Genomic DNA, 23,148 nt, shown 5'->3' with positions numbered 1-23,148 from the left:
CAGCCACTGCTCCTCCAGCAAAGCAACCTGCCAGGAGTTTCCCTTAGTCATAATGCAAGAAAAAAGGGAACAGGTACTGAAACCGAAAAGAGCAAGTTTGAACAGAGGAAGAAATAATTCAGCATGCTTGGATCCAGCCGTGGAACTCCCTGCTGCAGGATGCTCCTGAAACAGAGACCTCGGTGAGTGCTGGCGGGTAAGGGTCAGAAGTCCTGGAGAATGTGGATATCGAGTCTTGTGAGGGTGAACACCAGCTGAGGGGGGTGTTTGGCTGCTGGGAAGCAGATTGTTCTGTGTCCGCTGTGGGCCTGCTCCGGAATTCCCCTGGGAACACAAAGATGTTTTCCTGCGGGGACCCCAGATGCTGCTGGGACCCCCAAAGGCCCTGGGGCAGAGAGTGCCCTGCCCTGGAATCCCCTCATACCCCTCCATCTGCTCATGTGAGCTCAAGGGGCTGCTCACACCCTGGGGCAGGCTGCAGCAGCAAAACACACTGAAAAACACGGGAGGAGAACTGCAAGGCTCTCGGGATGATGGAAGAGCAGCAGCGTGACCAGCTGTCATGTGACTGCGCCCGTAGAAAACGGAGCTGCTCCAGATCCAGGCCCTGGTGCAGGTCACAAGCTCTGCAGGAGATGCCCCGCTATAAAAATACTCGGTGGAACAGTTTAGCAAAGCAGGCCGGGGTGGGGGGGGTGGGGGGGGGAAGGCAGTGGTTGGCAGAGCATGGTGCTGGGAGGCCGGCGGTGCAGCCGGCAGTGGGACGGAGAGGACGCGCGTGGGGTGGACGAGGGCTGCGGGCGGGTGTGGGTGAGGCTGTGCCGAATCCTGGCACCGACGCTCTGCATCTCCCCTCTGCTGTTACACCCGCGGGCGCTGCTCCCCGCGGGGGGGGGGTGGTATCCACCGCCAAGACCTCCCGAGCTTGCCTGGACATGGCTCCATCGAGCGGCCACCCCTGCTTTGAGGCAGGAAAGTTGCTTTTCCAACCTCCTTGTTTCCTCATTGTTTGCCTTTTTTTTTAAATTCTAAGTATAACGCAGTTGCTGTGGCCTGCATTTCCATAACTGGTGGTTTTTCATGCTTTGAGTTTTGCTTCCCTTACAGCACCTTCACAAGCTCTGCGGTGAGTGCCTGGCACTGACTCCGGCCCCATCAGCGTCTGCAGCCGGGCAAGGGTGGGCTTTAGGGTCTGTGGCCACCTGAGTGCACGGGGAGGCCGTGCAAGGGACAACGCACCAGCTGCCCTGAGGAATGATCCTTCTCTGACAAGGTACATGAGGGGCAACGCCAAAATCCTGCTGTCAGACAGCAAAATGGACACCCAGGCTGGGGTCACCCCAGGTGTATCAGGACGCAGTTGTACACGGTCCTGTCGGGGCTCGCCGGGAGCGCTGGCGGGAGGGGATGCAGAGGCAGGTCATCTCTGCTTTTCTCCTGATGTAATTAATAAATGACGCGTTTTGGGCTGCAGCTTCCAGCAGGGTGTGGGGATGGCCTGTCCCCCAACGGGGAAACCATGGAGGGATGCAAGCGGGGAGGGAAGCTGCTCCTCTGACACGTGGCTGCGGCCGGCTGGCAGCAGCGGGGAGAGCAGCCGCTGGATGGTGCATTTATTTGACAAGCTTTGAGGGGGGACAGATGGGGCGAGTGACCCTGTCAGGGCCCAGCAGGAAATTTCTGTGAAAAAAAAAAAAACAACCCTTGTGCAAACTGCTGGGAGAGCACCACTTGCACAGTGCCCTTGAGAGCAAAGCTCCCCGTGCACCCTCAGCGGGACCGGCAGCACCGGGATCGGTTTCACCCACGCTGGGAGAAAGTGCTTCGGGGCCAGATGCAGCTCGGCGGAGAAAGCGGGGACTTCCCGAGGTGCAGCCACGGGGAGCCCACACTGTCCTGGGCAGCGTGGGGGGGAGCGAGTCCCCAAATCCACCTGAACTCCAGCAGCAGCTGCCCCAAGTGATGCTCCTGCAGGAGCCGGGGCCCAAACGGGGCAGCTCACCCCCACCCACGCTCACACAAACGCTCCGGGCGCCCGGTGAGGGGCCGGAGGCTGCTCTCGCTGTGACAGACTGTGGTTTTGTCAGCTCCCGGGGCGGTGACAGGGGCCCACAGCAGAGTCACAGAAATGAACACACGTGGTTTCAGCAGCAGCGTTTGGGCAACCTTCTGCAACATGGAAGGGGAAAAAAACCTCTGTTCTAAAAATGACCCAGGCCGTAGGAAACGCTGGGGGTTGAGGCAACGTGTTTACTTAACAACACTTGGTACAGCAAGTGCTGAACAGCGTGCGATTGCTTGGGGAAAAAAAAAAAAATCTTCAAATGCACGGCACTGCATCCTCAAAACTAGAGTTTTGCCTTAAAATGATAAAGGGAAGGACCCCCCCGATAGACCAGCGGTGCGGGGCCCAGAGCTGGAGGTTGGGGTCACTGGCATTGCCTGGAGACCAGCAGAGCTGGTCCCCTTGGGGGTGGGAGCACCCCCGACTTTCTGTGGCCGCATCGCCCCGGCCAGGGAGGGACCTTCCGCGTGTGGGTGACGGGCTCAGGCGATGCACTAACGACCGACTGGTTGAGGTTTTCTGGGTGACCAGGCAGCGCCTGCGAGCTCCGTACGCGCCTGATCGCCCTCGGCTTTAGAACGGGGAGCAGCTTCCCCGCGGGCACCGTGCGGGGGGTTCACGAGGACAGCAAAGGCCCTGAGACTGTGTCGCAAAGGGGGACAGTGACCCGCTACTGCCCACGCCCTGCTCGCTCCCAACAGCAACTATTAACGCCGGCCTTCGTGTTCGCAGCGTTCTCAGGTGAGGAGGAACCGCCAGCGCTGCAGCACACAAATAACTTTACAGATTCCAGTGCCGGGTCCCCCGAGGGCGTCTGCAGCGTTTTGGGGAGCGGGGTGCCATGGCTTGGCCACCCGACGTGACTGCTGTGTTACGTGGTGGGGTTTTCCCTTCCTGCCCTGCGAGGGCGGAGTGCCAACCCCACCGGGCGCCTGTTCCTCCCCCCACGCCGCTGCCGGTGCCGCCGGGGTTGGTTTCGTGGGGTCCGGGCTGGGGCTGATCCTCCGGCCTCTCTCCCCGGCCTGAACTCTGCGAGTCTGCGCAAGCAGAGACCTGGGCGCAGCCTCGGGCTGGTGTGGAAAGGTGCGAGCACCCAAACTGCCCCAGGTGCGGCTGGGCCGGCAGGGTCCGAGCTGCTGACAGAAATGGGGGTGGTGGGTCTGAGGCCGACGGTGGGGCCGGGGCGACTCGCCCGAGGGGCACGCTGCTCTCCCCGCCCGCTGCCTGTGCTCAGGGGCTGCTGCGTTGGCCATCACAGGCCAGAATGAGGCCACGGGAGCGGCGAAAGGTTTTCTAAAGCGGTGACGATGTCCCCCGCGGTCTGGAAGCCAATGGGAGGGCCAACGGCAGAGCACCGGGCTGCTCACCAGGCTGCGGTCTGGCTCCTGCCCTGGGCAGGGTCTTGGGGAGGGTCACTGGTGTCGGGGAGGGTCACTGGTGTCGATCGGGGTCACTGGTGTCGGTCGGGGTCACTGGTCTCGGGGAGGGTCACTGGTGTTGGTCAGGGTCACTGGTGTCGGTCGGGGTCACTGCTTTCGGGCAGGGTTACTGGTCTCAGCTGGGGTCACTGGTCTCGGTCAGGGTTACTGGTCCTGGTCAGCATCACCGGTCTAGGTCAGGGTCCCTGGTCTCGGCCGGGGTCACTGGTCCCGGGGGAGGCAGTTTCACGCGCGGGGTGCAGCTGCCCCCCCGGACCCGCAGGACGGGGCTGGGAAACTGCTGGAGCGTCCCGGCGCTGGCGCAGGAGCCGTTCGGGGGCTGCAGATCCACGGGGCAGTTTTCTGTCGGGTGGGGGGGGCTCTGCCAGGAAGGACCCGCGCCCAGGGCCGGGCAGGGGCTCTCGGGGGGGCTCTCCCACCCCGCGGCGGGGGTGCAAAACCGACGGCGGGGCCCGGACCGGGCTGGCCCCAACCCCGCAGCGGGGCCCCCCCCGAGGCTGCGCGGACAGAGCCGGCCCCGCTGCAGGTGCGTGGAGGGGGGACACGGGACGTGGGGGGGGGACACCCGGGACGGGACCCCCCCCCCCCCCGCCCCGCGGGAACACCCCCCGCCCCACGGAGCCGCCCCCGCTCCCCGCACTCACATCCGGGGCCGGGTTTGCTAATGGGAGACGTAATTAACCCGGAAAGAAGCGACGGCGGAGCCAGGGGCACACCCCCCCCCGCCCCCCCGCCCCCTCCGCCGGCCATGCGCGGCCCGCGCAGCCCAGGGACGCCGCGGGGTGAGTGTCGGGGGCCCGCGCCTGTCCGCGGAGCCCCCCCGGGCAGCGCTGCCCCTCGGGGACCCCGCGGGGCGGGATGGGGGGAGCCCTCGCTGCCCCGTCCCCATCCTCCCTCACCCCAGTGCGGGCAGGACCCGCACCCCACCCCGAGAAGGGGTTTCCCCTTCCGTGCCCCCCCCCCCCCCCCCAACCCCCGGCGCCGGGAGCGGGCTGGGGGGGGCGGCCCCGAGTGGGGGGAGGCAGCGCCCGTGGGGCCGGTCCGTCGGGGCGGGGATGGGGCAGAAAGTGCTGCCTCAGCACTTGGGAGCATCCGTGGCGCGGGGGGTGGGGGGGAAGGGCCCCCGCCCCCGATGCGGGTCGGCTCCGCACGTTGGGGCTGGGGGGCTGGAGGGAGCGGGGGCTGCTCCTGCCGGGGTGGCCCCTGCTTGGGGAAGGGGATCCCTGGGGGAGATCGGGGAGCTTTGGGTCTGTGGGATTGGTAGGAAATGTGCGGGGGGGAGGATTTGGTTCTGCAGCTATTCAGAGTGTGGGTGCGCCCCCCCCCCCTCCGACGGTTGAGACGAAGCGGTGTATCCGCGGTGCTCCCAGGCTGCCTTTCAACAGGTTCATTATTTCATGAAGGCGAACGGCCGGAGTTAGCAGGAGTTGGTCGCTGGGCTCTGCCTGCGCCGTCGCTGTGGGGTGGCGGCCGGACAGACGTCGGCAGCCCCGGACTCCTGCCCAGAGCAGGGAGAAGCCATCGCCCTGTGCCGCCGCGGCCACCTCGGGGCTGCGTGGGGACAGCGGGTGTCCCGCCTCGGAGCCCTCGTGAAACGGAGGGGGTCGTCCTGCGCCCCAGCCAGCACCGGCTCGGGCAGCCGGGCGTGAGCGAGGAGGCGGAGGAGGATGCGGGCGCCTGCAGGTGCAACGGGCCGAGCTGCGGCCGCGCTCTGCAGCTCAGCTCTGCCCTCGCCTCGGCGTTTTCTGCTGTCCCGGGGTGGTGCTGGTGGCCGTGGCGGAGCGCTGGTGGCCAGGGGCGCTTCCTGGAAAGTCTGGCTGTGCGGCTGCCCACGAGGCCTTTGAGCCAGCGGTGACCGCAGAGAGCGCCGGGGCTCGGACGGTGCCCAGCACCTCCCGCCTCTCCCGGGGCCGCGCTTACCTGTGGCTCCGCAGGCAGGCGAGAGGGTAGTTCTGCTGTAGACCCTCTGTAGCTTAATCGCTCCTGTCATGTCGTTAACTGAGCCAGGAAAGGGTTGTCCTGGTTTTGGTGGGATGTTATGACTCTGAAAAAGCTGGGAAATCCGTTGCTTCAGAGGTGGGGAAGAGTCCTGGAAGTCTCCGATGGGCTTCACTACGAAATGGCCTAAATTCATAAACGGGGTCTGGTAATGAGATCCTGAGGGCTCGATGTGGGGCGATGCTCGGGGAGTTCAGGGGGTTGTTGGGTGGCAGATCAGGCTCCACGAATCTGGCGTGGGCATCGCCCGTAAATCGCCACTTCCTGTGCCCGGTGCGGGTCTGGTGCCCGTCCTCTTTCCATAAGGGATGTTGTCTGAAGCTCCTCCTCACTGCGAGGCCTTCGGGGACGCATCTGCGCTTTTAAATGATGCTGATTTTCTGTCAGGTCCTTACTCTCCCCCTCAGGTTTAGTCTTGTGTCCTTCCATAAGTTTGGGTCTCACATGGAAATATTTACGATTTGGAGTTTACAAAGTGCTGTATAAATAGTAAATGTTTAGTGCAAACTGAGCATTTTTTGGCCCTCCCAGAGTTCCTGAGCAGGGGAACCAAATACCCACATGCTGGTGGAGCTGCAGATGCTACTTTTATCCTTTTCCTATGGCAAAGTGCAGTTCGTGGTGGCTGCAAGGAGACGGCCAGCTCGTGTCCTGCGGGCAGTGGGAGGTGAGGGGACAGGAGCTGGGCTGGGGGGAGCACGGTCTGGAGGGCGGTTTGGAGCAATCACAGTCTCCTCTGCCCAAAGGGTTTTGCATACCCAAGTGCAATCTGAGGTCAGCTCGCACAGGAGATCGAGCTGGTTTGTGGGCTTTCAGCCGAGCCCGTATAATTAAGGATGGGAGGGGGACGCAGGGAGTCCCTGGAGGTGTCCCATGGTCTGGCACCGCAGCCCCGAGGGGCCGGGGCTCATCCCCGTGCTGCCGGCAGCACACCTCGGGTCTTTCTCATCCCCCTCATAAGCGGGAATCTCTGGGCTTTTATTAGCAGCAGGAGGAAGAGAGAGTTTATGAGGCCTGGTCTGAACGTGTTGGTATGGTTGAAGGCGCTTGGGAATCTGCTTTCTGTGTGCTTCCCCCCGCCCACAAAAATAACCCCACAAAAAAGCAGTGAAATGTGAAGTGCCCACATAACCCTTGCATCAGGGCAAGCGTGTTGCTTTAAAACGATCCTTCTACTGAGGCGGGACGATTTCCCTCCTAGCAAAGCCCTGATACCCATCTCTGAAACGCTGGTGATAAACTCTGAGATCCTGACAGCAGGTTGACTTGTTTTCTGCCACCTCTACCTTTGCAGCTGCACCACAACTCTTGCACAACACTCGCCTCTCAGGGCCCCACTCCACTGCAGCTCAAAAATAGTATTTCCTCCTTTTCTGCATGAGATCTTTTATTTGTGCAGCCTCCGCTGCTGGCACCTGCGCGAGTCACCCCTCTTCTACCGGACAAACCTCACCGGGTTCAGCTCGTGTCCCTTCGGTAGCTGCCGTCTCCATCCCTGAGCCGTGGCGGGGGGGGTGTCCCCCACCCACCCGCGGCTCTCGGTGCTGCTCTCGCTCCCGGCGCGGGGCTGGAGGTGACGGTGCAGCCGCGGTCCCACCAGCCACGGGGAGCTCGGAGGGGACCCCCGGGCCCGCCCTGGCTGGGGGGCAGCGGTCAGGGAGGGTCCGTGCCCGGGCAGACCTGGTGACACGGCTTGGCCCTGCGGCGATGGGTCATTGTTTTCCCTGCTGACTCGGCATCCTGGCTGCACAGATTTTCTGCTGGAGTTGCAGATTGTTTTCCATTTCCTGGGAGTGTGCTCGGGCTCTCTCTAGCGCGCAGCCTGCTTCGGGATTATTTTTTGTTATGGTTCCCAGGGACCTGGTGTCTCGCGTCAAACCCTTTGTGGCTACTTTGTCCCCTCTGTGGGCTGAGCTGTGGCCCGGGGCTGCCCCGTGTTGCCGAGCTCTCGGAGAGCAGCTCGGTGGACACAACCACGGCTGTGACAGGGACAGTTTGGGGCCCAGGGCTGTCACTCGGAATTGGTCAGTTGCTGCCCCAGGATGTGCCGGTGGCCGTGTGCCAGGAGTGGTCTCGGAGCTGGGCCAGTGAGCGTTTGTTGGGCAGACCAAGTCCACCTGCAGCTCCCGGCTTTCCAAAGTCCTGCAGTTCCTTGCTGAGCAGTTTCGGTCCCGCTCCTGCCCGCTCCCGGGGCCGGGACGCTGGCACCCCTCCCCGTCACAGAGGCGCGCTGGGCGACGTCTGTGCTTGGCAGCTTCCCCACCGGGCGAACGTGCGGCGGTAGCCCTTTGACTTTGCTTTTTGGGCGCTGAGCCGTGGGCTGCGGAGGCCTGGGAGAGGCAGCGGGAGGTTTGGGCAGGTTGGGAAATCGGAGCTGCAGTGGCTGTGGGATGTGATGCGGAGGAGGGAGCTGGCCGAGGAGCAAAGCCCCAGCCCCTCCTTGGAGCCTCGTGCGGGCTTTCGCACCTTCTGAGCTCCCTGGCTGCAGTGGGTTGGTGGCTCTCGGGTCTGGGGAGCGACGTGCGTCTCCGTGGGGAGGAACACGTGTACGGAAATGCCTCGTTTTTGAGCGAGGGGAGGCAGCTAACGTGCTGGTTTGGGCCAGCCTGGGCAGGTTGTCCCTTCCCTCTCCCCCTCGTGAGCTCGGACACCGGCGGGGTGACTGCGCTGGCATCCCGGCATGTCTGGCGCCGAGGGGTTGGGGCGGCTGGAGGTGCAGGAGCAGCTCCCTGGGGGGTTGGGGCTGCGGGAGCGGAGCACCCACCTTTCCCTGCCCGTCCCCCCTCTGCAGGGTGATGCCAGAAGGAGCCCGGCATGCCGTACTTGGATCGACAGAACCGTATCTGCGGGTTCCTGGACATCGAAGAAAATGAGACCTGCGGCAAGTTTCTGCGGAGGTATTTCATCCTGGACACCCAGGCCAACTGCCTCCTGTGGTACATGGACAACCCCCAGGTAGGGTCCCACGCTGCTCCCTGCTCCGCGCCGGGCACATCCCTGAGGTTGTTAACGGGTCCGTGGGCACATCCCGGGCTCCCCGCTGGGCTGCCCCGGTGGAGGTGGCTCCGGGTCCCCGGCGGAGGATGCTGTCTGCTGCATCGCTCATCTGTCGGGGTCTCCCGTGGCCATGACCAAGCTCCAGCAGAGCAGCCCCCCCGTGAATTCCGCACCCGAGGAGCCGCCGCACGGGCAGTTTGGAGCGGGGCCGAGGAGGGCACGGGGCCGGGGTGCAGCACGGCACGGCCGGTCCCGGCTGCCCGCGGGGTGCGAGGTGAACTGGGAGCGCCAAGCAGGGGAGTGGCCTCGCAGCCTCGACTGATGGCCTGGCTCCCCTCCCTTGCTCTGTCGTTTAATGCCCATTGCTCGTTAAATGTTTTGCAGAACCTGGCTATCGGTGCGGGTGCTGTCGGATCTCTGCAGCTGACCTACATCTCCAAGGTAATGGCGGGGTGGAGGGAAGACAGATGCTCCCTGTTGTCCCCTTTTCCACGCGGCTTTCCTGGGAGGGGCGATGGCCCGAGCCTGCCGTCGTCCCTGGGATGGGAGCCTGAGCGGGTCCGTGGGAAGGGGGGAGCGTCCCTTCACCCGCGAACCAGGCTGCGAGGTTGGGGCGCGGGAGGAACTGCTCTGCCATGAGGAAGGACATGGGGCTGAGCGGGGATGGGAGCGTGGTGTCAGTGTGAGCTGGACACGGGGCTGGCGATCGGCTCGGAGTTGCTGCTGCAGCCCCGGGCCGAGCCTGGGTTGGTGCTCGTACCGCGGTGCCCCTCTCGCTCCGGCACTCAGTCCCCAGGAACCCGGCGCGGTGCCTCCGGCTGCGGGTCCGCTGCAGCCCGAGGGTGCTCGTCAGACCCTCTGAAGATGGAGAGGCAGAGACGGTCCTGAGGTCCCGCTCGTGATGGGTTGGGGGCACCAGCAGCTCTCCCCAGCGCTTAGAGGGCAGAACCCCACAGGATGAGACCTCCTGGAGACTCAGTCTTTTGTGTGTCTTAATGGCATTATCTGGCTTCCACGGGAAGGCAAAAAGAGTGCAATAAGTGACAACCATTGCAGGATTGGTGACTGGAACGTGCGGGGCCGTGGCTGCGAGCGTGGCCGTGGAGAGCGGAGCTGCCCCTCGGCTGCTGCTGGGGGCTGGGGGGCTCACGGCCGCCACGCCAGGCTCAGCTCCACGTGGGAGCTGGATAAAGAATTGGACGATCTCTCTGTTCCTGCTGAATCATGATTTATAAATTAAGCGCAGATGAAGCAACGCCGGGAGGTTGAGCCTTCCCCATTTCAGAAAGAGCCTCACTTATAAATTATATACGTTTTAGTCTAAATGAAAATTGCTGTAGGACAGCATTTGGTCACAAGCTGCAGGACTGGGATATGCCAGCGGCTTTAACTACCAACGGTAAATACGCCAGGAAAATGGAGGGTTGCTTGAGAAAACATATTTAAAACATTATAGTCTGGCTCCGAAGGAGGAAGCCTCCTTTGGAATAAATACTCCATGAGTGCTGTGCTTGGAGCCCCGGGGAATATTATTCTTATATAAATGATTCCTACTCTTTAGGGAGAAACCACTGCTATTTTCCCTCAATTTTCTTAATTGCTGACAAGAGCAACTGTGTTAGTCCAGCAGAAACCCGGCGTTTTCGAGGCCTTTGAAAGCTCCGTGCTCTGCTTTGCAGTGCAGCCGGGGGGACGGCGGGAGATGGGAGCCCCGTCTCCGCGCTGACCTTCCCCCGGGACGGCGCGTTCGTTGCCGCGTGTGTTCGGCGTTAACGTCCGATACCGGCCGGTCCCTGAGAGCTCGCGGGGGCACGCGGCCGGCTCCGACCTGGGGCTGCACGGGGGGCACTTTGGGAAGAATCGGGCCCTGCCCGCAGGCCACGTTCATTTTCCCCCGACTCGAGCCAGCTCCCCTCCTCGTTTGCAGATGGGGGTAACTGCAGGGCTGGGGGGCAGACGATGCCTCCCCTCGGGCCGGGTGGCTGCTGGGATGCAGGGTGACGAGGCTGCGGGGTGCCAGCAGCTGGGTGCTCACTCCTTGACCCCCCGCTCATGCTGCGGTGTCGGAGTTACTGGGAGCATGGGCTGGGCTGGAGCTTGGGGAACACCAGCTTCTGGGGGTAGAAACTTCCCGCTCTCCTCCCTGCCATTAGCGTGTGCTGTTGCCTTTAATTGTTTCTTTCATTTGCTCTGTTCCAGGTTAGCATCGCCACCCCGAAACAGAAGCCGAAAACTCCGTTCTGCTTTGGTGAGCGAGGGGACCCCGGTGGGGCTCTGCTGGGGAGGACACGCTGCCGTGGGAGGCTGCGGTTCGATGCCTCCCCCGTGACCCCCCTCCCCGGACAGACCCTGCCTGCAGCGTCCTTGGGGTTGGGGAGGGAAGGGGACGCTGCCAGCACCCAGCACGTCGTGCCAGAGGGCCAGCGCAGGGCTAGTGTGAGCCACAGCCCCATGTGGTGGCCCTGTCACTGTGACCCCCCCACGAGACGCACAGGCAGAGCCTGGTGAGAAGGCAGGACCCTGGGGGTCCCCCCCGTGACAGCTTTTGCTGTGCTCCTGAGTCCTTCCCGCGTGTCCCGTTGTGCTGCGCTGCCTTGTGCCACACAGGGCTTTTCCCTTTTTGAGGCTGTGGGAGCTGCGGCTCCCGCTGGCGCAGGGAAAGGCGTTTGCTGTCCAGTTCCCCCCACCCCGAATGGCCTCAGCCTGACCCGCGCTGCCTCGGTGCCTCGTGTGTGAGCCCTGACCTCGGGTTTAAAGCAACAGAAATGGCAGCACAAGCCCGTACTCGTCCCAAGGGAGCGGCGTTGCCTTTGCGATACTTTACGACAAGGGACGTAGCCCAGGACAGAGACCAGAGCTCACGGCACGTCCCCTCATGGGGGTTCGCACCAACACTTTGGGTGACGGTTAAAACCCAAACGCTGAGCGAAGGGAGTCCCGAGGGGCCCTCAAACGCCCCTGCAAGGGTCTAGATTAAGTCCTAGTTTAAGCCTGGCTTCAGCCCTGCCCTCCCTAAGCTCCGGGGCAAGTATGCCATGTCCCCCTTCACACCCCTCGGCAGCTTTTCCATGCGAGAGGTTACAAGATGACTCTGCCAGTCGCTCTGGGACTGGGAGTTGAGAGATGCTGTCGTGTTGATTTATTGTTTAATTTGCTTTAATAAGGCTAAGGTCTGAATGGGGTTCCCTAACTCTTCTCTTCGTTCCCTTCTTTGACAGTCATCAATGCTCTATCCCAGCGCTATTTCCTACAAGCCAGCGACCAGAAGGACCTGCAGGACTGGGTGGAGGCGCTGAACCGGGCCAGTAAGATCACGGTAGGTGGCACGAGGCTCATCTCTGGTGTGGCTGCATCCTGCCTTGACGCTGCTCGCTGAGCGCCTGGAAGAGCTGTGCTTTCCTTCTTGCTGTGCTCGCCCCCTCCACCACCCCCCCGGTGCCCCCCACTGCGGCTGCTCCTTGCCGGGCTTCCCTCCGGCCTTCGCCGCGTCCCTTTGCGAGGCCGGAGCTGCGCAGTGACCCGTCTCAGGGGTCTGGCTCAGACGGGGCGTTGCCTCCACCATCCCCACGGATTCTCCTGGTCGGGATTTATTTTGCTGCTGTTTGCTCCTGCGTCTTCGCCCTCCCTGCCCGACTGCACCCTGGGGAAGGTCCTGCGGGAGCCGTCCCCGGCCCCATCGTCCCCGTCTGCTCAGGGCCGTGTCGCTCCTGCTGGGATCGTGTGTAACTGCCTCCTCGCTGCGGCTGCCAAAGGGCATCTTTCTTCTGCTTCAATAATTTATTTACTCAATTTTTATTCTTCCTGGAACGCCGGGTCTTGTGACGAGGTGTAGCGACTACAGGCTGTGGGGCATCGCAGGGTGGGTTGTGCCTGGACCCGGAGGAGTCTGTCTGCCGTCTCCTCTCATTTACTGCTGCGTTCGTAGAACCGCGGATTAACGGTCGCTGACCCAGTAACTGGTGGGGGCTGTTCCCCTCAGCTGCCCGGTGCTGGGGGTGACGCTGCGCTGCCTCTCGCTCCGTCTGCTGCCGTGTTTGATGGTGTTGGGGCTCCCGGGTTCGGTGTTCACAGGGCGGGTTCCTCCCAGCCCCGGGGTGTGGGGGGTCCCTGTGAGGGGGGCAGGTGCCGCAGGTCCCCCGCGCCTGGCGTTAGTGTCTGGCTGATGTTTGGTGCTGGCGGGGCTGTACCAGATCCTGCGCCGATGCGTGGGGCTCGTGGTTTGTAAATTAAAGATAAGGAAAAATCGTGAGAATGGTTTAGGATTGGGGCCTATCAAATAACTTTTTTGCTTCGAGTTTTTTGTTTAAATGGAGTGCTGTGTTATAGTCCCTGTGAGAAAGTCATCTACAAGGCCAGACCTGGCTTGTACTTTCTTTTTTTATCTGCAAATACGTGAGATGGGACAACCTCTGCACCTGAAGCCACCACACCGACTGCACGGGCTCTGGCTTGTACCTTCTCTTTTATGGGTCCGTGCTGGCTACAGTACTGGCTACCAGGTGATACTGGCTATAACAAACCCACCTCCAGAGCGGGGCAGGAGTTGTAACGAGCCTGCTAACGAGGAGGATGGGGCAGCGGTTCGGGCGCTGCTCCTGGTGCAGAGAACCGGGTTCAGCTTCTGCTTCTCACAGCGACTTCTCCTCTCTCTGCTCTTGGCAAATCGGTTCCTGTGTTTCCTCACCCTCCTGCTGTCTTCATAGCCAGGCCCGGGCAGCTGAAGGCAGGAGGTGTGTGACCGTCACCAGGGACCCTGCACCTTCCCCCCTGTGCTGCTGCCTGCGGAGCTGCTGCTCCTTCCCTCTGCCCGCACCCCCAGCGCCGCTGCCCCTGCGCTGGGAAACCCTTTCCTCCGCTGGGCGGCTGGGCGGCTCCTCGGCCTCAGGCTCGCCCGCGTGCCGGTGCCGGTGCTCTGCGCGGGGCCGTGCGGGAGCCTGGCGTGGTCACGCTCACGGCAGCGGCATCTCCGAAGCAGGAAACGATGGCACCTGAGCACGCTGCCCGCTGCTGCCCACCGCTGCCCACCGCTACCCGCCCCGACAGCCAGAGCACCCGGGGCCCTGCGCAGGCAGCGTGGCTGTGGGGTGACCAGGATCTCGTCCTTGGCCCTTCCTCCTCTCCTGCCTGTGGGTTTGTGAGGTCTTAGCACAGACCTCTGCCCCCCAGGACTTAAGCCAGGCCCCAGGTTAAGCGTGGGTCCAGCTGTCTGCCTCAGCAGGGATTTCAGAGCAGCTGGGACCCCGCTCGGCGCGGCCGGTGCCCGGTGCGGTTTGCAGGGAGGGGACCGTGGTTGCTCCCTCTGCACTCCAGGGCGGGAGGCAGTGGGTGGGTTGGAGCCAGAGACCCTGATAAATGGCGTGGCAGGGCTGGAAGTGCAGACTGGGGAAGGAAAACTTGGAAACTGCGCTGCAGCTCGGCCTCGTTAGAGGCAGATGAAAGCTCCTCATTAAGCCTGGCTGTAAGTAGAGCGGGGACAATTACAGGAGCAAGTGTCCCACAAATGCATGGGGCTGCAGAGGCGAGTCGCAGGCTCATGTGAGTTGATGCTTAATTATTCACCACCTCTCATCTCCCATCTCAGTGCCTCCTGCAAACTGCCCGGGTGGGGCCCACACCCTCCCTAATTGGGGTGGCTTGTTCATTTATTATTTTTTAAAGGGATATTGCTGCATTTAGGCTGGGAGGACAGAGATGCCTGTGCCCTTCACCCCTTTCCTTCTCCCACAGGTGCCAAAGGGCGGCAGCATCCCACCGGCTGCGGAGATCACGAAGCCTCCCATGGTGGCCCAGGCCCAGGAGAGGAAGCCCCAGGTGGCCTACAAAACCGAGATCATCGGGGGGGTGGTGGTCCACACGCCCATCTCCATCAACCAGGTGAGCTGGCAGGATCCATGCACTGCCCCAGATCCTGGGGGTAAGATCCCTGCGATGTCAGCACCCCGCTTTGGTGTCCCTGTTCCCCGTGGTTTAAGAGCAGCAGCTAATGGGGATAAGCAGAAGAGGCAGCAGCTTTCTCCGTGTGTAGCTGAGCGAGGGCGTTCCCACCACACCCCTGCACCTCGCTGCCGGGGGCCCTTCGGTGCCTGAGCCGGGCTTTGCGGGGTCCCAGCCCGCAGGTTTTGTGCCTGGCTCCTGCCAGCAAGGGCGAGCTGCCTTCTGCCTCCAGCTGGGCCTGCAAATCACTTGTTGCAAACGCTGCTCAGATTTCTGCTTTAGGAAGGGAGAGCACCGGGAAGGCGAGTGTCGGGGTGTTGTTCTTGCTTTAGCACCCCCCCTGCCCCCCTGGTGTTCAGCAGTGCAAGGGGTGGAGAAATTCTGTTAACAGGCAGCAGCGATGGGCTCTGCCATTCTCTAACCTGCGTGTGGGAGCAGCAGAGCTCGGGGACGTGGGTCCTGTGGGCTGGCGCTGGGGTCTGGGGGTCCAGGGAGGCCCATGGGGCTGGAGGCAGTTGCTGGTTTGGGCTGCTGGGGAGGCTGGTTTGCACTTTCATTTCTGGAAACCAGCTTGGTGCCTGCAAACCCTTCCCACTCAGGGGTGTATAAATAGCTGCACTTAGCACCCTGCAGCACCTCTCCTTTCCCTCGCTCTGAAGTGTGATGCGAGGAGGGGCTGTGAGGAGGAGGAGGGTATGAACCTGATCACCTCCATCCCGCACCATCCACCCACACGTCCCGGGTCCGAATCCCCCATCGAGGTGCTCGGGGCAGAGGGACCCCGTGTTGCTGCCCCCAAAGGGACCGACCCGTCCCGGTGGGGGTGGCCGACACCCCTTGCCGTGACTCTGCACCCCCTTCCCTCAGCGTGTGGCCGCCGGCGTCTCCCACCTTCGGGTGCTCATCCTGCGCCGGGTCTCGCTTCAGCTCTTATCGGTGGCAGCACTAAAAATAGAGCAGAGAATTAGATCATTGCAGCCATTTTTCGCTGGCAGGGGCTTTTAACGCTTCCCTGGCCACGGGGTTTGTCGGGTGCAGGGGGGTTTGTCGGGTGCAGGGGGGTTTGTTGGGTGCAGAGCAATGTGGGGGGCTTCCAGCCATCCCTCCCCGGTGCCGCTGCCCCGCGCGATGCCGCTGCCCCCCCAGCCCCGTGCGTGAGGTGGGGAAGGGCAGGGAGGGGAGGGGAGGGCTGTGCCTCCCCACTTCCCTCCCGGTGTGTTGCACGGCCGGGGCAGCCTGTTTGCAAACAAGTGTCAGCAGCCGGCCCTGGGACTTTTCTTTTTTTGTTTCAGGGAGTTAAAGCTGCTCTTTCCTCCCAACTCCCAGCTCTGCCTCCCTCTCTTCCCCTGCCGCCGCCTCCCCAGAGCCCCGAGCTCTGTCCTCAGCCCTCGCCCAATCTCTGTCTTTCACCGAGGGGGTTTTTCAGAGTTGGTGCATCAGCTGCCGGAAAATTTTCTGCGCTCTTGCTGCTTGCCCCGTGTGAAATGGCCATTTCTCCGCTGCAGCTTCCTGGGCGCGTCTGTGGTTTCCTGGCTGGGCCCCGGCCGGCTGGTGCTGCCCCACACTCCGGCTGCACCCCCAGACCCGACCCCCGGTCCGGGGTGTCGCTCCCTCTTGCAGCAGCGTCCCCATCTCTGAGCAAGGGGAGCGGGTGACTTCCCCTCCCCGGCCGGGCCGGGGCTCTGCTCCGCCGCTCTCGGAGGTGCCGGGAGGGACTTTGGGGATGGGCAAATGGCTGCTGGTCTGTCCTGGAGGAACCCCAGCGGCCTCTCGAAGGTGCTGGAAGGAGTCGCGCGGGCAGGGCACTGGGTAACCGCACCGGCGCGGGTGCCAAATAAGGCTGGTGGCAGCGAGAGCCCCCCCGGCTGCCATGGCAATGCTCAAACCTCAGCGGGAGCTGGAGGAAGGGGTTGGAGGGACGGGGGAAGGAGACGAGTGCAGATGTTTCATCTTGCCTGTCCCCTGCGCTGCTGAGGGGGAAGGGAGGGAGCTGCCGGGGACGGGGCGGTGCGGAGGGGGGAGGGGGGGAAGCTGGCAGCGGGGCGGGGGGCTCTTGGGTGCACTCGGGGTGGGCGCGGGGATGGGTGCTGGGCGCAGGGATGGGTGCTGGGTGCATGGCCACGTGCGCAGCCCAGCCGCACTCATAGCAGCGAGAGTTGCACTTGGGGAGAGACAACTCGGGGCCAGAGGAAGTACATTTTTTTTCTACCTGAACTCCAAACATGACGGTCTCTTTTGGGAGAATTTGGCTGAGAGAATATGGAGCGGAGACTTTATGGCTTTCCTGGGCAGTTTATGCCCATGATATATGGCCGCCTCAGGTTGGAAAGTATCTCTGCTTTCTAACTTGGGTTCGTCTGGCACCAGCTCCCAGCTGGTGGTTTTTGTTTTGTGTCCCTCTGCCAGGTGAAAGAGCTCCTTGTACCTTGAGTTTCCCCCGAGAAGGTCTGTGGCGCAGCCGGGTCACCCCGGGGTTTGATAAGCCAGGCAGATGAGGTCCAAGGTCCTTTAACTCCCCTGCTGCAGGGGATTTTCTTCAGCCCTCAGGTTGCTTTTCTGTAGCCTTTCCAATTTCTTAATGTTGTTTTTAACACGTGGATGCCAGAAGGGTGAAGAGCACTGAAGCAGCAGTCCGAAAAGCTGCATGCAAGGAGATAGAACCAGCTCTCGGCTCTGGCCCGTCCCCCTGCTTGTGCCCAGGCGTTGCTGTTAGCCCTTGGCTCGCAGCGCTGCACTCGGGGCTTGCTTCAGGTTGCTTGCTTCAGGTTGCTTCTCCCTCCGGCTCGGGTGTCCTGCCTGCGAGCAGGGAATTCCCCTCCCTGCTCCCTCCCGGTAACTCTGTGCTCTCCTGTGCTCTTCGGTTGCAGAACGGGGGGGACGGAGGGGAGGGCAGCGACGTGGCCGCCCACCCGCTGCTGCGGCGCTCGCAGAGCTACATCCCCACCTCGGCCACCAAGCCGCCCGCCGGGCCTCCCGTCCTCAAGAGCGGCTACTGCGTGAAGCAGGGGAACGTGGTGAGTGCCGGGGTGCCCCCCCCGAGTTGGGGGTGCTCCAGGGGTGCGCTGGGTGCAGGACCACGACAGCGTGGGGAGCACACCGGAGCCCAGCACCGAGTGGTTTCCTCCTCCCTTGTGCAGAGGAAGAGCTGGAAGCGCCGGTACTTCGTCCTGGATGAATTTTCCATCAGTTACTACAAGTGTGAGCAGGTGAGCAGCCCCGGCCCCCGCCTGGCACCGGCTGCTCCCCAGGAGAGGTCCGGGGTGGCCGCGCTGCCGTGCCGGCGCGGGGGGCTCCGTGGGAGGGACACGCCGGCACCACCAGCCCCGGGGCCAGCCGAGCCCATCGCCATCTCCTCTCGTCTCCGCAGGACAAGGAGCCCTTGCGCTCGATTCTCCTCAAGGACGTCTGCAAGACCCACGAGTGCCTGGTCAAGTCGGGGTAACGCTCCCGTCCGCGTCTCGCTGCCGGAGCCCCGGGCTGTGCCGGAGCTGCTGGCGGGGAGCAGCCCCCGAGGAGGGCGCGAAGGGAACTCGGCTCCCTCCTGCAGGAGCCCAGCGGGCCCCGAACGGCGGCTGCTGCTGCGAGCCAGGGCCAGGCTGAGCTGTGCTGCCGCTCGCTTTTCTTTCAGAGCCCTGTAACCCCAACGTGTCGCCTCTTTGTTTTGCTTTTAAGAAATTTCTTCCCCTTCAGCTCAGTGAGCAGTCGGGGAGGTGTGGCTGGATGCCGGACATTGTCCCTCCCCATCTCTGGGCAGGCTGCTCCTGCAGCTCTTGTCTCCATAGACTGAGGAGCGTGGGGCCCTGCACAGTAATCGCCGTCGTAGGACAGAAGGACAGAGGTGTTCGTAGAGCTGCCCAAGGCCCTACATGGGTGTTTTCCTTAAACTGGCACAGGTGGCTGCACAATGTCTTGGGAACAACTTACTGCAGCGAGTGCTGATCAGATCAAAGTAACTTGAAGGCTTGCAATGAAAAATGAACTAAGAAAACAAACCTCTTTAGCTAAAGTAAAAATGTAATTTATGAATACATCTTTGAATTGTTTATTCTTAATGAGTAATAGCTCATATTTAAAATGAACTGTAAATGAGAGGGATTATGGTCTGGGGAGGGGAGGGGGTTCGCCTGCAGACAGCAGAAGCTGGAGTGTTTAGGTGAAGGTCTCTGGGAACTGGAGTCACCTTCTCAAAATCCCAATGAGATCCAGGGTTTGCCTTCAACATGCTTTTCCCCAGCACGCTCTAGCGATGACAATAAACACAGATTTTTTTTTTTTTTTTTTTTTTCCTATCCACACCGACTTCTGGGTAGTGACCATCTCTTTCTCACTGTTCCTAGTGACCTCCTGATGCGGGACAACCTCTTTGAAATCATAACGACCTCCAGGACCTTCTACATCCAGGTGAGGCAGCCGGGGCGGGCTGGTGGCAGGATGCAGACCCCGACCCTCCGCAGGGCAGAGTTGGGAACACCCGACAATTTTTTTTCCTGAAATGCCTTATCTGTGCTTGATACAAAAATGCTGCAGTGTGGAGAGTGGCTCCCCTCCTCGGGGGGAATGTACAGTGCTGCCGAGATCTTTAAGCGGGGATAAAGGAGAGGCGAGCGCACGGCAGCCGCGGTCCCGTGTCCACGTCTGCCTGCGGGATCGACTCTGCCCGCTGCAGGAGGCAAAGTCTCACTGGGGCCGGGGTGTTTTGCAGGCAGACAGCCCCGAGGACATGCGCAGCTGGATCCGAGCAATCACAGGGGCAGTCCAGGCCCTGAAATTCCGCCCGAGGGTAGGTCACGTCCTTCTTGCTTCCTATTTAGTGTCAAATGAAGATCATGCCAGTGTACAGATTGATTTAGCAGTTAGCCCCTTTCCAGGATGAGATCCCAGCCCTCTCTGCGTTTGTTTACCACTCACTGCAGAATTTTCCTTGAAAAAGATGGAAAAGTGAGATTCAGCCATTGAACTGGGCCTGCGTGACCCCTGCTCTGCTCCGAGGCACGAGCAAGAGCCTGACTGATGGCAAAGGGCCATTTAATTCAGACTTTCAGTTTCCTTAGGGGTTGTATTTTTTTTTTTTCCTTTCTGCCGAGTGCATAAAGGGCCTGGGCCTGATCCCCAGAGCTCTGCAGAAGGCTCACAGCACAAACACCCGACCCCAGCCAGTCTCACTCCGTGTCTGTCCTTGCAGGAAATGTCCTTCATGAGATCCACCTCCATGGTCAAGCCCGGGGGCTCCTCGGCCCCCTCCCAGCAGAGGCAGGCAGTGGAGGAGAGGAGAGCGCTGTGCAAAGCCCCCTCCTCCTCCTCCTCCTCCTCCTCCTCCTGGCAGCCCTGGACGCCGGTGCCGCAGGCAGGGGGGAGGCAGCCGGTGCCGGAGGAGGTGCCGGCCTCGATGAGAGACTCGGTGTTCGTGCCGGCCTTCGCGGAGCGCGACGGCGGAGCGGCGCCGGGCAAGCGTGTGCGGCACAAGTCGGAGCCGCAGCATCTGAAGGAGAAGCCGTTCGCCTTCGACCTGGACGATGAAAGCATCCGGACCTCCGACGTCTGACCGGGGGCCGAGCCGCCCCCCCAGGTCCCCGTGGGGCGGGTGGCTGGTCATGGACTGAGCTCACCCCGTCGTCTCGGTGGGGGTAAAGCGGCCCCTTCCCTCCACCGCTGCCCTTCCCCACGATACGGGCTCCGGCTGGACCCGTGTCCCGGTGCCCCGCTCTGCCGGGCAGCGGGGTCCCTGCCTGCTCCTGCCTGGACTTTGCCTGGGGGGGGTCCGTGTTTTGGGAGCTGCCTCCGGGCAGGGCGACCTGCAGGCACCTCGTGCTGCCATCGCTCGCTGTGTGGAGCGGACCTGGATGAGGGGGCATCCTCTTCTGCAACCGCATAATTTCCCCTAAAAACCAAGCCTGGAGGAAGCAGTGGGAGGACTCAGGGGCGTGAAGGGGAGCATGGCCTTTCTTGTGTTTGGAAAAAACATTTTTCTCCCCTTTCATGCTGCTCAGCCTTCCCCAGGCAGCTGGGCAGAGCCGGGGAGACGCCAGCCCGCAGCTGCCTGCACGAGGGACACGCGGCAGCTCCCCCATTCGATGACTTTTTCCTGAGGAGATCAGCTCCTTACGCTGCCTGACCAGTGGTGTATCGACAACTCTGTTGGCTTTTAATTACGCCTTTTTATACCTGTGGCCAGTGTTAAACGCTGGCGCTGCAGGCTCCCGCTCAGCCCCTCCGAGAGGTTTGTTGGTACTTTCTGAGCGTGAGCCTGGGCGAGCGGCCGGTGGCTCCCGGCGACGGGAGGATCCTCAGGTACGGTGTCGGTTTTGCACTGTGTCCGTCTGGCACCAGAACCCTGCCCGGGTGGTGAAGAGCTTTTAGCAAAAAGCAACGGAAGCCAAGCATCTGTGGAACCGGGAAGGCTTGTCCAGCCCACTCGCCTGCTGCCCGCCTTGGAATGAAAACGAGCGGAAGTTTTTAGAGCAAATTTGTAATTTCCATAACCAAATCGGCTCCTGCAGGAGCACCAGGGGCTGCGCGGGGCCCTGCTGGCGGGCACGGGGCGTTTTAAACGCGCTTGCCCCGGCCCGGCTGCGCGGCCGTGTCCCCCGGCAGACGCGGGCACGCTCGGTGCCACCTCGGCTGTGCCCCGGCTGACAGACCGGGAGGCCGTGGTGGGAATTGCAGTGGGGAGTGCTCTGGAGTTAACGAGGCTCCCCCTTACTGTGGACTAGTTACCTGCTTTATTTTTTTTTCTTTTTTCTTGTCATTACATGTTCTCTGCTCTGCAAAATCAGCTCAACGTGCTCCCCAGGAGCAAAAAAAATCTGGTTTGTCCCTGCCCTTTCCAGGTCTCCAGCTGTTTGACAGTTGTGCTTCAGCCTAGCTGAGGCTCGGCCTGGGATTGAGCGGAGCTTTATCAGTTGAGCTCCGAGGGTTGGTTGACCCAATGGATCTTAATGAGATTAAAATTGCATCTTCCTGCATCGATCCCCTCCCGTCGTGGAGGGGCTGCTCCTCCAGCCGCGCTGCGCTGGGGTGGGGGCAGGCGCAGCTGAAGGCGCCTTGGTGCAGCCTCGGGCCAAATTCAGGAGTTAGAGTGGCTCGAGGGGGTTGTGTGGAGGTGCTGGAGAACACTGAACCTATGAAAACGAGTGGGAATCGATGCAAACGGTACAGGGTGAGTGTTAGTATTTGTTATTTAATTGTAGAAACCTAGATCATGCTGTTCCTTTTTTTTTGCTTTATTTGCACTAGTGTTTGGAATATTTTTTATTTTTTTTTTTAGGCTGACTTGCTGTTTGGCTCATAACATGGTGCTCCAGAAATGTTTTAGTGATTTGGTAAGCCTATCAATCCCAGAGTCACAGCATTTGGTGATAGCGCTCTGACCTCATTTCTGGAGAACATCAGAGGGATGATGGTTACTTTGTGCAAGGTCTCAAAACCATGGAGCACCAAGTGTTTTTGTTGCTTGGTAATGGCAGAGTTTCCCCGGGCCTGGGATGGTAAAGCAGAAGCTTGTTGCACAATTAGGGTTAATTATTCAGGAGGAGAAACTACCAGTGGCTCCAGAGCTATTGCAACATTCCTGTTTCTCATTCCCACCCTCCCCAGCCCCAGCACAGCGTGAAGGCTGGATGCGGGACTGAAGTCAAGCCGGGCTCCAGACTCGTCTGTGGTGCAGGTGGTGGGATGGGGAGGAATTTCCCGTCCCCAGTGACCAGGCAGATGCAGCCAGAGCTCGGTGGAGCTTTGTGGTGATTTTTAAAGCGGGCTGGTGTCCCTTCACCTCTGCCTTTGCCTCCCAGCTCTCCCGCGTGGGGATGGAGCATCCCCCCGTTGCTGCTCCCTGTTGCCAGTGACGTGTGTGCCGTGAGTTCCCCGCTTGCCCAGGGACGCTTGCGGGTTCGAGGGATCTTGGGTGGCAGGAGCGGTGTGAGAGACGGGTTTGCTCTCTTCTGTGGAAACTCGCAGGCAGTTTCGGCCGTTTCTGCGCGTGCTGGTGGTGGATTTCAAGTGCTCTTAGGGCCGGGGTGCCTCGCGTGGGCGATGCTCCATGACGCCCGGGGTGTCGGTTACTCGCCTGTAAATGCCGGCTGCAGATGAAACACCCTTTTTCCCTGTGTTTTTAAATAAAGAAATCAATCCCAGCCGCTTTTCCAGGCTGTTTGCATTGTGTGTTTTGGGTAACGATTGATGGGGGGGACGGGGGGGGGGACGACGGGGCGCAGCAACAGGGGCGACCCTGTGCAAGGGGAGCAGTGATGGCGTGTCTGGGGGAGCGCTGGGGAAGCTGCACGGAGCTGCCCAAGTCCTGCCTGGTCTCTCTTGGGCCCAGTTTAGGGCTGGAGCCCCTTGGAGACCCCCGCTGCGGAGCTGCAGCCGGCTGGGGAGCACCCCACAACACCCCACCGTACACCCCAGCCCCCCCAGCCAGCTTCCCCAGGGAAAAGCACCCAGTGGAGGGCAAAGGGCCATCGTGGCCTCTGCTTTGGAAAAGATTTTGATCTTGTTTGTCATTGCTGGGAAATGAAGGGACAGACTAACGGCGAGAAGCATCCCTGACTCCCAGGGGTGCGCGTGGTCGGGAACCTGAGGTTGGAGCAGAAATGCTCCATCTCCAGGCACTCTGTGTCTGCCCGACCCCAGGAGCCATTTTAATTTTTTTGCTGCTGATGTTAAAACAGCTCCAGCTCTTGCTCATCTTGAGCCCTTCCGTAGGTAACTGTGTCCCAG

At 61.6% G+C, this 23,148-nt stretch overlaps 1 protein-coding gene across 2 annotated transcripts; it reads left to right on the top strand.

The window, feature by feature from the left end:
* Positions 1-2,391: 2,391 nt before the first annotated feature.
* Positions 2,392-22,562, top strand: PLEKHA2 (pleckstrin homology domain containing A2). Of its 2 annotated transcripts, none has more exons than XM_074852187.1 (12): positions 2,392-2,806; positions 8,294-8,457; positions 8,884-8,940; positions 10,699-10,747; positions 11,718-11,815; positions 14,227-14,373; positions 17,301-17,447; positions 17,571-17,639; positions 17,801-17,871; positions 18,771-18,834; positions 19,136-19,213; positions 19,616-22,562. In XM_074852187.1, the coding sequence occupies exons 2-12, from the start codon at positions 8,317-8,319 to the stop codon at positions 19,973-19,975; spliced, it is 1,281 nt and encodes a 426-aa protein (XP_074708288.1). In that variant the 5' UTR covers positions 2,392-2,806; positions 8,294-8,316; the 3' UTR covers positions 19,976-22,562. The 2 variants fall into 2 exon arrangements, with proteins under 2 accessions (XP_074708288.1, XP_074708287.1); XM_074852186.1 differs by lacking the exon at positions 2,392-2,806 and adding an exon at positions 4,238-4,286.
* The last annotated feature ends 586 nt before the right edge of the window (positions 22,563-23,148 follow it).

Source organism: Strix uralensis, chromosome 28 (assembly GCF_047716275.1).
Source record: "Strix uralensis isolate ZFMK-TIS-50842 chromosome 28, bStrUra1, whole genome shotgun sequence".
NCBI lineage: Eukaryota > Metazoa > Chordata > Aves > Strigiformes > Strigidae > Strix > Strix uralensis.
This window is presented reverse-complemented; position numbering and strand designations above follow the sequence as displayed.